Genomic DNA, 12,617 nt, shown 5'->3' on the forward strand with positions numbered 1-12,617 from the left:
ATTTTCGGCCGGAAAAAATTTTTTTTCGAAAATCGGGCTCCGTCACATTTTGGGCATTGCCATTTTGCATCTTTGTGCCAAAAATCAGAAAAAACTAATGAGCCAATCTCGAGAAAAGCTGGTAACAGACGGACGGACGGACAGACGGACGGACGGACGGACGAACAAAGGTTAATTTATAGGACCTCCAGGTAGGTCCAAAAATCAGCTATTTCTCTACCCCTTATTTCCCTTGCAGTTTTGCCTATGGCGTCACTATTTTGGTCACAAAAATTTTTCCCGGGCCTAATCCACGTTACCCCTCTCAAAAATATCTGGTATATATACTGTTCTTTGCAATCGAGTAAAAATGGTTAGGTCGTAAAAAAGATGTCACGGAACCCCACCCAGGCTTGGCCCCCCTACTAATTGTACTGAAGATTATACCAGGGCATGTAAACGAGACTGTCCTGATCATTTTCTCCAATAAAAATATTACGAAATGAAATAATGGACTTTTCCAGAAAAAAATCAAATATTGGGGGTGGAGGATTTTTTGGAAATTGACCCCCCTCCCGGACATTCAAAATTACCCCTCAACAGAGCAAATTTGCACTCAAACCAAGGCAAATTTTGCAGATTTTTCACTACCCCTCCAGACAAAATATCCAATATATCCTCCAACCCCATTATGAACCAAAGTTTTTCTGGAAGAGCCCAATACTGAAATATTTTCTTTCGAAAAATGGAGATTTTCTTTTCCTGTGATTGTACTGCAGTTCTACCTACACATTACACTCGCCATTAAGATTTTCAAAATAATTTTTTTCTTACTCTAGATATGCATTGATATCTAAATTTGCCAAATCCAAATATTGTTCATATTCGTTAGCGTATGCTGTCAAGGGAATGATGGCTTGTTTTAAATCATGTTTGATTCTTTCTCGGTGTCGTTTGACCAGAGGTTCATTTTCACCAACAGATTCTAACAAAGGTGTACCACTCCAAAAGAGATTGGTCAATACCATCTTCTCCAATTGAGGAATTTTCTTAGTACTGTTGACACCTTTGTTGAATAGATTGATGGTGCTCTCCTCAAATTTATGTTTAGGCGTTGAGAAGCCAATGCCACCGTCTTCGAAGGCTAAGTCGATCAGGAACAAAGGATTCTTCTTTGGCCTGATTGATGAAATGAGAAGAAATATTGTTACAGTAATATCTCCATAATCCGAAACTCTGCCAACTCGAATGTTTCCATAGCAAGTTTTTTGGTCCTTTCAGGTAATACGATATTAATAATCTAACCGGCTTAGTTAAAACTTGGATAATTTGTACATTTTGCAGACTTTTAAGTTCAATGGTGAAGAATAAAAGTCATAGATAGAAAAAGTATTTTATATAAAATAGCAATTTCTTACTGGTATGGACTTGAGAGAACACTGCCAGGCCATTTCATAGTTTCTTTAACATCTTTCATTGATACACATGCATCGGCAATCATTTGCGTATAATTCTCCAGTGATTCTTGCGCCAAAAACCTCAACGAATCCTAATCAGATTAGAATTGAAGGTTAAATAAAGTGTGATCAAATAAACTTAATTCTAACAGTTTATGTAAATTTCAGTTGCATAGAATTTTGGATGATTTTGAAAAGTCTTGTGTATGTTGAAAAGTAGAGAGAATCAGAAAATGTTAAGGCATGGCCTGGTGTTGATATTTTAGTCAACATCTATGAGTTTCCAAAGCTGACATAATGTTTTGATCATAAAAGTTTTAGCAAAAGAATTGTCTGAAAATACCGTAGATTTCAACATATCTACAGAAAAGAAAATTCATAGGTTTGGCACTGGACCAAGGCTTTACATTAAATTATGTTGCATTCTAGTTAAAAGCAACTCTCGACTTTTTAAGGATTAGTTGGAAGAAAAGGTTTGGATGATTTGATCACGTGACTATGAAATGAACCTGAAGGCCAAAGATCTCAACCATCTGATTTTAATAGAGAATCCAAAGAATTGTAATTCTGACCTGCATTGAAAATCTAACCAGCTCCATTAATTTGGATAGCTTGGACATTTTGTAGACTTCCCAATTCTCCTCATCAAGATTGAACCATCCTTTACCAATGTCTCTCAAAGACGTTTTGATGGCTGCTTTCAATGAAGTCAACCAACTATCTTTCAGGAACAGTTGAACCTAAAGTGCAAAGGACAATTTACTTTTTATAAATCATATTTAAAGTCGTTGTAACTTAGGGGGTTGGCTTCCCTTTCATATTTTAAGAGTTCGAAAAACTGCCTATTACATTTTAAAATATTTTTAAGTCACTAATTTGAAGGGATGTTTGACAGAAGATTCCAAAATTGAGTTAAAAATTAAGAGGTGCTTATCTTAAAAAAAAACATATTTTTACCTTGTTTTCCTAAAAACGCAGAATAATATGCTATACCAACACCCTGGTTTGAAGCTCCAAACCTTGACCTTCTGAACTACATACCTGAGATGTAGCTTGGCCTTGAACCTGTTCAAATTCTTCAAGCCTCATACTCTTAGTGATTGGCACATGAAATAACAACATGGCTGACACTTTATTGCATTCTGCTTTGACACGTGATATTGCATTGAAAACATCAGGAATTGTCATCAGTGATTTAAAGGAGAAATTGTAAAATTTCTTCTCAAAATTGTATGAAGGAACATCTGAGTGGAAACCTAGAAAATTGGAAAATATGTAATATTATATTGTGCTTTAAATATGATCCATTCACGATGAAGGCTTTCAATAGGTGCTTTATATTTTATAAATTTGTCAAATCTGTTCCAATACTTGCGTACATATGAGTTTTCTTAACTTACACAATAATACTTCTCTAATCCGTCGTGTCTAAACCTACTCCATATATTATGCAAATAGAAGTTTTCAAACAGGCAATTTTCAACAGACGGACAGGACATATTACAGATTTATTCACCTCTTTCTGGAACTCTTTGAGATACTTTTTCTTCAATGGTCACAAATGGAAAACGTTCTGGGTTTTCTGTCATCACTTTGTCAAACACAATTTTGTTCATTGATCTTTGAAAATCTAAAGTAACCTCTTTGCACAACTTTTCAGCATGTAAAATCAATCTAAAATGAAATATGAAAGTGATGTATTAAAAAACCAACCATTATTGGTGAACATTTTAGTTGAGATGTTCAGTATCAACATGTAATCAATATTATCTAGCAAGACAGAAAAGAAATTAGATGAGACTTTGCATATTTGTTTTCTCCAAAGGAATAAAAAAACTAAAATGTGCAAATCGATTTGCGAGAAAAGTGAGAAAAGTAGTTATAATTACATTTCTAAAATGATACAAGCCTTATGGCAGATTGAATCAAAACCACGTCATAATATAAGGTTTTAAGAACGTTATGGTCATTATATCAACATTGGTTTAGAGCTTTTTGTAAGTTAGAAGCACTAAAGATACCTTGCATCATTGCTTAAAGATTTGGGGCCTTGTGCCCATTTTACAATACGGTTCAATGATTTGTCATCAATACTTTCCACATTATCTGTTGGCATACAATCCAAGTACAGGTTGTATCTGTTTAGAAAAAAATATGTGGGTATTCCATAAAAATGTAAAAGAAGAATTCGTTTTTCTGGGGAAAATCAATCTTTAATAGATCGTTGGTAATGATGACAGTTATAGCAAATACAAGCGCAAAACAGAAATATTTTGAATATATGTAATAAATGATTAGACCTTGAAATGGGAATGTCTCTTACTGTGTTTCAAAGTAATACAAAGATAGCAGTGACAAAATAAGCTGATACCTGAGCAAAGCCTCTGTCTTTTTCCGTAATTCAAAGGCTTCTTTTACACGAGCAACAAAAATGTTAGGATCTTCAGCCATGAAATGTAGCCTGATTCTTGGCACAGCATAAACTGTATTCTTTTGACCTGTCCAATCCATATCAGTAACCTTGACTACATAATATTTGCTGACAGCTTCATGACTTATAACACCAACACTGACCCAGTCAAAAAACCTAACACCATTTTGGACGATACCTAAAAGATGATCATTACACTATAAAGGCTAGCAAATAAACTTGAGTTAAACAAGGAAGGCAAAATGTGTGTGAGAGGCTTTTGAAACATCAGGTTCTTTCAACTAATTTAATAATAATGTCATTAGATATTTTAATCTTACCACTTGGTAGTAATGCCTTTCCAGGCACTGGCTTTTTACTTTTCCCACCAAGTGCCAACCAATCTTCAGGTGTTCTACAATCATATTCAGTATTATCAAATATTTCCAGTGGAAGAAAGCAAGGGAAGGGTGAGCCATCACCAGGCTTCACCACAACTCTCATGTTGATGCTAGTTTTTGGTATAAGTTGCGTGTTTTTAATACCCTCTTTTGCCAACAAATCTTCCAAATTCTGTTTTAGGAATTTCCGCTTTCTCCTAGAAATAAAGAAGATATAAATAGGATATCAAATATATAAGACTAGTGTTAATCCCTAAATAAAGGTCTCAATTTTCACAAAATGTCAAAATCAATAAAGAAAAAGAAAAATTTATTGCACACATTGCAAGGATTCTGAAATTGATAGCTAAAAATCAATTTCAAACCTTTCAACTTCAATTTTACGTGGCATTTGTCCTGGTTGTGTACGGAAGGGAAGCTGAACCTTTGGTTTCCAAGAACCATTTGGGAATTCCTGAAAAAAAAAATTCAATCAAAATGAAATAATTTGACAAAATAAGTAGATTTTAACTGCAATGGGTAACACTAAAAGAGTTATAGCACTTAGTGATACAAATTCAGTGAATTTTAAAGTTATAAGGACTTACAAGAATATTAAAAAAATAAGTGGTTGCTGTGAATCATTACAAACCCAGAAACGAAGGATAAACAAGAATGAAACTTACAGATACAGCTGTTGGGGCAGTAGATGGACCATATACAATATTTTCTTCATAACAATTATTTTGGAAAGTGGTAACTGTAAATATTAAATTTCATATTTCAAAGACACTTTTTTATCTATTATTTTATATTAGGCAAGACCAAATTGATTAGTTGTTTTACGGGTACGACTGATCCTGAAATTCCAAAATAAAAATAAAAATAAAATCTATTTTAATTGCTTTACAGACTCCCAAACTTTCAAAACTTTGGTAGTTTTTCCAAGGCTTTAAAGAATTTTAGGTTCAATTTTTCATCTTATCCATGAATTCTACCTTTTTGGGTCTTTTTATATCCTTTTATATCCATATTTCACATTTTTGTCAAGAGTAGTAGTAGTTTTTGCTGTCTTTTTAGGAGATTTTATAGTTGAAATTGTACTTTTATTTTTATTTTTTCGCTGACCGACCAACCCTCTTTTTTGAGTAGCTTGGCCCGTAAAACAAGTAATTAAATTGGCCTCGTCTTTATATCTTTTTCAATAATTCAAGTTGGCTGATAAGTAAGATCAACAATTCTTTATGCCTAATCAAGATTTGAATAATCCAGAATTCATTTTCAAACAAAAAACATCAAAATTTACCAACCTTTAGGTGTATGTTTTTCATGATTTGCAAGCCAAGTAGTGCTTGGGGTCTTTTTGGCTCCATTCTAAGACAAGAAATGAGTTAAAATGAACATTGAACAGGACACAGAAATCAGCAAATAGGTAAAAACACAGTAAAACAAACTAATTTATTCACCTGGAGTAGAAATTGGCATAAACAAAGAATTTGGTTACATATATACAGACTGATTACGTTTACAAGAAAATCTCATAGATTATCAAAGAAACGTCTGTTTATGAATAGTGCACACTTGTCTTTGCTAATATATAGAAATTAATCTTAGGGGATTACTCCAATTAGGATGCTATGCTTCCCTCATTGAAGCCAAAAAGTATGCAGACTTATCCTTTGCACATAACACCATCTCCCATTATCATTGAGACATTCTATAGAAAGGTGTCATCTGTGCTTTTTTGAGCTCTTTGTTTAAGCAATTGAAATAACAGCATTGAGATTGAAGTTCTTCCTTTGTTTGCAGTAATTTTTCCAATTCTCAGAAATCAAATTTAAAATGAGTATACAAATGGAGGGGTGGCTGGTTCAGATCGGTTGTTGGTTCAGATACCAGCTAGGTTAGAAATTTTAAAGATTTTGTAGACATTAAAAAAGAGGCTCAGACAGGCTCAAACTCTTATGTTATAGCCTCAATAAATGGGAATAAACATTGTTAAATTCAAAAATTCAAAAAGTTTATCCTTTTTTTTATTTAAAACAAGTGATACTTTTATGGACCTACCTGGTTTTGCATTTAACACATATATAATTGATATCTACGTGAGCATGAACGTGAAACAATCATTCAGAACACAAATAGTGACGATTTATTAAAATTAGTCGTTTGGCTCTTATAAAAAAAAAACGTTTAGAAACCAAAATTTCATGCTCTTGAAATATTCTTTTATATTCAAGACTTCGTGAGCATAAAAAGACATCTATCTCATCAAAAAATTGAGTAATTTGGCTAAGAGCATTGATGTATGCTTATTAATAGTGATTCTTATAGATAAAGATGCGTTTTTTGAGCTGAAAAGTTTTTTTGCAAAAAATCAGAAAAAAACAACGATCCAATATTTCACAATGTCCAAAAAACCATTTTTTTAGCCGTTTTTTGGCCCAAATTTGCCCAAAAACATTTTTTTTTCGAAAATCGGGCTCAGTCACATTCGAGGGTTTATAGTTATGCATCTTTGTGCAAAAAATCATAAAGAATGAAAGAGCCAATCTCGAGGAAAGCTAATACCTAAGTAATTGATAATGTGCTTATAAAAAAATATCGAATTTTGCCAGTTTAAACACATGTTGTCTAAACACACATATGCTTCAAAAATAAGCCCTCGTGAGCAAAAAAAACATCTATCTCATAAAAAAATTGAGTAATTTGACTAAGAACATTAATGTATGCCTATTAATAGTGATTCTTATATATAAAAATGCGTTTTTTGAGCCAGCAAATTTTTTTTGCAAAAATCTCCCTAAGCCATCTTTTACCTATGATGGTACCCTACTTCCATGCAAAAAATCAGAAAAAATCAATGATCCAATTTTTTACAAAGTCCAAAAAGCCCGCTTTTTAGCCGTTATTTGGCCCAAATTTGCACAAAAACATTTTTTTTTTTTGATAGTTGGGCTCCGTCACATTCAAGGGTTTATAGTTATCCAATCTCGAGAAAAGCTAATACCTAAGTAATTGATATTGTGCTTATAAAAAAATATTGAACTTGGCCAGTTTTTCTGTAAAAACACGCCAAGCAACCAAAATTTCATGTCTAAACACACATATGCTTCAAAAGTAAGCCCTCATGAGCAAAAAAAACATCTATCTCATAAAGAAATTGGGTAATTTGACTAAGAACATTGATGTATGCTTATTAATAGTGATTCTTATAGATAAGCGTTTTTTAAGTCAAATAAATTTTTTTGCAAAAATCTGCTTGAGCCATCTTTTACCTATGATGGTACCCTACTTTCATGCAAAAAATCAGAAAAAATTAATGATCCAATTTTTCATAAAGTCCAAAAAGCCCGCTTTTTAGCCGTTATTTGGCCCAAATTTGCACAAAAACATTTTTTTTTTTTGATAGTTGGGCTCCGTCACATTCGAGGGTTTATAGTTATGCATCTTTGTGCAAAAAGTCTTAAAGAATAAAAGAGCCAATCTCGAGAAAAGCTAATACCTAAGTAATTGATATTGTGCTTATAAAAAAATATTGAACTTGGCCAGTTTTTCTGTAAAAACACGCCAAGCAACCAAAATTTCATGTCTAAACACACATATGCTTCAAAAGTAAGCCCTCATGAGCAAAAAAAACATCTATCTCATAAAGAAATTGGGTAATTTGACTAAGAACATTGATGTATGCTTATTAATAGTGATTCTTATAGATAAGCGTTTTTTAAGTCAAATAAATTTTTTTGCAAAAATCTACTTGAGCCATCTTTTACCTATGATGGTACCCTACTTTCATGCAAAAAATCAGAAAAAATTAATGATCCAATTTTTCACAAAGTCCAAAAAACCCGTTTTTTAGCCGTTTTTTGGCCCAAATTTGCCCAAAAAAATTTGTATTCGAAAATCGGGCTCCGTCACATTTTGGCCACCACCGTTTTGCACCTTTGTACCAAAAATCAAATGATTCCTATGATTCAATCTCGAGAAAAGCTGGTAACGAACGGACAGACGGACGGACAGAGGTGAATTTATAGGACCTCCACCCCACCGGGGTAGGTCCAAAAACTGTAACCACAAGAGTTTAACTCTGTAAACAAACAAAATACATAGATAAGCCTTTATCGCCTGCATTTATTGCCAGACACTGAGCACTCATAAATGTTTTGAATGTCAAAATAGTGGACTGAGTGGGTGAGTAACATAATCAACCTCCTTTCAGCACCAATGGCACCTTTCTATGTGCATATCTTTTATAATATGTCATCTTTTTTATGTCAATCTAATAGGAATGTCTAAATTCAAATAGGAATACATTACATTTAAAACAATTAGACAAACCTCTATTATTTCTTCTTCAGCTTCATCTTTCACTGGAATATCTGAATAATATCCTCGTTGACTTAAAGTAGCACTTCTTGGAGGAGTTGGACTGTATCGAGGTTCTTCTGCTTCAATGCTTGCATGAGACAAACGAAAGCCTTTACGACTAGTATATTTTGTCTGACTTGCCATTTCTTCTTTTTATGTTACTTTCTATTTGTTTTCATTTTATCTTGATTGTACTGTTCAGTGATAAAATTTTCTATTAAAAAAAAGTTTACCACAAAGAAATCTAGGCTTTATTAAAAGTTGAATCGCACTTTGAGCTTTGTAAGTTTGTAACCAATTCTAATAAATGACCTTTTATTTTCTTATTTAAGTTTGAAATAACTTTGGTTTTCAACATATCTAGAAAAATTTAGTTTTATAAAATTATATACAAATTAAGATTCTGGGATACGAAAAGGTAGGAAAAATGTTTTCTCCTAAAATATCTAATTAGATAAGAAGCCTCAATGGATGGTCTGAAATGTCCAAAATTAGAGTGATTTTTTTAAACAGCTTATTTTGAAGATATTTTATCTATAAATATTTTTAAAAGACCAGATATTGCTATGACAGAATAAGACAAGGTATGTCAGCATTACACAAAACTACAGTCAGTCAGGGCTTCCTTGATAATAAAAATTCAATTGTTAGAATCGTTTACTCACTGGAAATACGCTCTGAAGTTTCTTTTTTTTTCAGTTGTGCTTCATTCCAAAAATAACGAAGATGAAAAATTACCATCAATCTCGCGAGTAAAAAAAGGTATTCTGACTACGAAAAGTGCATTCGCACGGCTAATAGAATCTTGCTAATTAACAGGCTAGCTCTAAAGTAGCATCTAATAACATGAAAACCAGAATATGATTCTTTATAATGGGAATCAAAACTATGAAGTGCACTTACAAACATCAATATGTCAAAATTAATAACGGCACTGTCTTCATTGACAATAAAACAAAAGATTTTCTGTCAAGAGTCTTGTAAACATTCCAACAACTTCCATCAAAATGATCTGTCACAGCTAAGTCTGCCAATTTAGCGCAGTCCTAGGATTAAGCCAAGAACGCTTGCAGAACGTCTGCTTTAATCTGTCAATCATTTTTTCAAGCAATATTCAATTATCATTATCCCTTTATTTTCATTGCTAGACCTTTGGCAAAAAAAGAAAAGTTGTATTTTTTACTGCCCTATTCACATACTGAGTAAATTTGAAGAATTCTTCTGTGGCATTTTTTTGCAAACAAAAAACTGATTTTTGTCCCGCTTTTGCAGGACTTTAGCTTAAGTGCTTGCGTGCAGCATAGGGTACAAAGTCTAAATATGCGTTTCTTGTAATTTTTGTATGAAGAATTAGGTCTATATACTGATTAATATATGCATAAAACTGACGAAATCCTTTCTTTTTTGTTCTTAGGTGACCTCACCATTGATCCTGAGTTGACAATGGAGAACCAAATTTGGCAATGCATAATTATTACGAGCGGCAGAGAAAGATTGTGTGACACACAAATTGCGCGAATTGAACTTTTTGTTTTTTGTAAATAACATAAATTCTTGGTTTTTAAATATTATTTTTTGAAAGTCAAAGGACAATTAAAGTGAATTTAAGATTATTGGATGGATATTGGGCTCCTTGGTAGGAAATGGAACCTACAAAAACAATTGGGACAAAATGAGGAAGTTGTTGGCTTACATAATATATGTATACTTTTTCAAAAAGATGATTAGTAACACGACCCTCGACATGGCCCGAGAATTCTCGGGCCAAAACTTTTATTGGAATTCGCGTAAAGCCCAAGTATGGCCTGAGTATGGCCCGAGCTGGCCCGAGAATTCCGGCGGTTCGGGGCCACGCACGGGCCACACTCGGGCCAATTTTTAAAAACATGATTTATACAGGCGTGTAATTTCAGGACTGAATTTTTTTAACATTTTCTTTGAGAAAAAATTGGTTTTCTCTTTTAATTATATTAAATAATATGAATGTTTAAATTCATATAAATATTAAATGTCTTATTTGGTATGAAAACATAGTTTTATAAATATACTTAGGGTGGAAATATTTGCTAGTAAACTGGTCCTGGTTTTAAACTGAAGCGTGTCCAAGGGAATCAAACTCTACCCGAAATACTCATTTCATTATTTTACATCTGTGCGAAATTAAAATTAAATCTCGGTTCTAGATACCGTTTTTCCTCTTTTTAGCGCCGCCCTCTAATGAGCGCCGCCCCTAAAACCTCAAAAATTTTAAGAGCGCCGCACCTCTGAAGGGGGCGCTTTTTAGAAAAAAGATAAAGAACAGAATTCTATAGTTTTCTTGTTAATAAACTCTTCCACATCTAATTCTAAAATAAGAATGTTCTTTAGTGGAAGATAATGTCTAAAAATCAAAAGGACAGTTGTCAATTTCATGGCATGGGTTGTTTCTTGATTTCTTGAGTCTTTAAAAGGTAGGAAATAAAAAACTTGAAAAGAGCGCCACCCTCTAAAGAGCGCAGCACCTAAAGTTACGAAAATTTTAAAAGCGCCCGCGGCGCTTAGTTGAGGAAATACGGTACCTAACTTAGGAGTTTACTAGGCTGCTGGCACCCATTATAGTAACGGATTCGATTTGAAACGATTTGATAACGATTAGAATCTAGATCAAAGCATTCGAAAAAGATTCGTCACTGTAATGTCTTCAATTTTTCTCAATCGAATGCGAGAAGACAGGATACCGTCTATCGCACCTCGACGTCTTTTGATTTTACCAATTAAATCGCTAGAAATCTTAGTGACGCGCTGTCTAATTTTTCATCTTTAATCTGCTCTTCCGCAATCAATTGAACTCATCGTTAATCTATAAGAGAAAGATTTATAGGATTCAGTACTTCGCCCCTTCTCCGTACTTAGATTAGACTCAATGGACCAGCCAAAAAGTGTTATGAAAAAGGAGGCCTGAACATGGCTCGAGCGGCCCGAATGACTCGGGTCATGTTCATGCTCGGGCCAAAAGAATGATAGGGTCTCTTGGCCCGAACATGACCCGAAGAGGCCCGAGAATTCTGCGGGCCATGTGGGAAAACGACCATGAGGGTCGTTTATAACTCTGAAATAACGCATTTTTTAACTTTATACATTTTGAGGTACTGTGTCATTTTGAGGTACATGCCCAGACGATGTCAATCGAACGAATCGAACGCCGAATCAATTGAATGCAATCGAACGCAATTGAATGATTGAAATTCGATTGCCGAACGCAATCGAATGCCAATCGAATATTACCGCGATTTTCGCGATTGATTCGATTGCGTTCGATTAGTGCCTGGATTCGATTGTGTTCGATTGATTCGATTGATTCAACTACGTTCGGTTGGTTCGACTAATTGATTCTGTTGATTAACATTTGAAGAGTTAAACGAGATGATATGAATAATTTTAGCCTGGATTCTAGAAAATGCAGATCATGCACTGCAGGCCCACATGTTTACTGCAGGTTGTGTGTCAAATTTATCTATCGTATCGATACTTAACCTCCCTAATAAGAGGCGCACGAAATTGAAAGGAATTGAGGTAAATTGGAATCTAATTTAATCGACCACCCGTCGAACGCAGTCGAACGTAATTGAATATCAATCGAACGTAATCGAATATCAATCGAACATAATCGAATATCAATCGAACATAATCGAATATCAATCGAACGTAATCGAATCAATCGAACGCAATCGAACCCAATCCATAGCTGTCAACTCTCCCGCATTGAGCGGGAGACTCCCGCATGTCAACGATTTCTCCCGCGTGAAGAAAATTCTGCCAAATCTCCCGCATCTAATTCTGAGAATCTAAAAGTTTACGAAGCAATTCTACAATGAAGATCTTAAAGAAGAAAACCAATCTGATCACATTGAGAAAATAATGGAAGTCTTTCCTTTTGCCATTAAGAAAAAGTAATATTTAATGCTGTTGCTATATACTCACTTTCTTTTTCATACGGCTGTCCTCCTATAATTATCTACCTTATCTTTTATCTACGTTGGAGTG

The 12,617-nt window shown here is 33.9% G+C and overlaps 1 protein-coding gene across 2 annotated transcripts in view; it reads right to left on the reverse strand.

Moving 5' to 3' along the window:
- The window catches only part of LOC136814780 (dynein axonemal heavy chain 1-like), a 120,376-nt gene extending 111,566 nt beyond the window's left edge, over nt 1-8,810 (reverse strand). For both annotated transcript variants that reach the window (XM_067071204.1, XM_067071203.1), the window contains exons 1-12: nt 8,565-8,810; nt 5,537-5,600; nt 4,913-4,986; nt 4,613-4,701; nt 4,188-4,444; nt 3,808-4,045; nt 3,458-3,574; nt 2,953-3,110; nt 2,478-2,692; nt 2,009-2,176; nt 1,398-1,528; nt 814-1,158 (exon numbers count right to left, since the gene is read on the reverse strand). In XM_067071204.1, the coding sequence (XP_066927305.1) occupies nt 814-1,158; nt 1,398-1,528; nt 2,009-2,176; nt 2,478-2,692; nt 2,953-3,110; nt 3,458-3,574; nt 3,808-4,045; nt 4,188-4,444; nt 4,613-4,701; nt 4,913-4,986; nt 5,537-5,600; nt 8,565-8,738 (2,030 nt within the window). In that variant the 5' untranslated portion in view covers nt 8,739-8,810. The remainder of the gene's footprint in view (nt 1-813; nt 1,159-1,397; nt 1,529-2,008; nt 2,177-2,477; nt 2,693-2,952; nt 3,111-3,457; nt 3,575-3,807; nt 4,046-4,187; nt 4,445-4,612; nt 4,702-4,912; nt 4,987-5,536; nt 5,601-8,564) is intronic.
- Between the last annotated feature and the right edge of the window lie 3,807 nt (nt 8,811-12,617).

This window comes from Clytia hemisphaerica, unplaced genomic scaffold (assembly GCF_902728285.1).
Source record: "Clytia hemisphaerica strain Z4C2 unplaced genomic scaffold, Clytia hemisphaerica genome assembly, whole genome shotgun sequence".
Lineage (NCBI taxonomy): Eukaryota > Metazoa > Cnidaria > Hydrozoa > Leptothecata > Clytiidae > Clytia > Clytia hemisphaerica.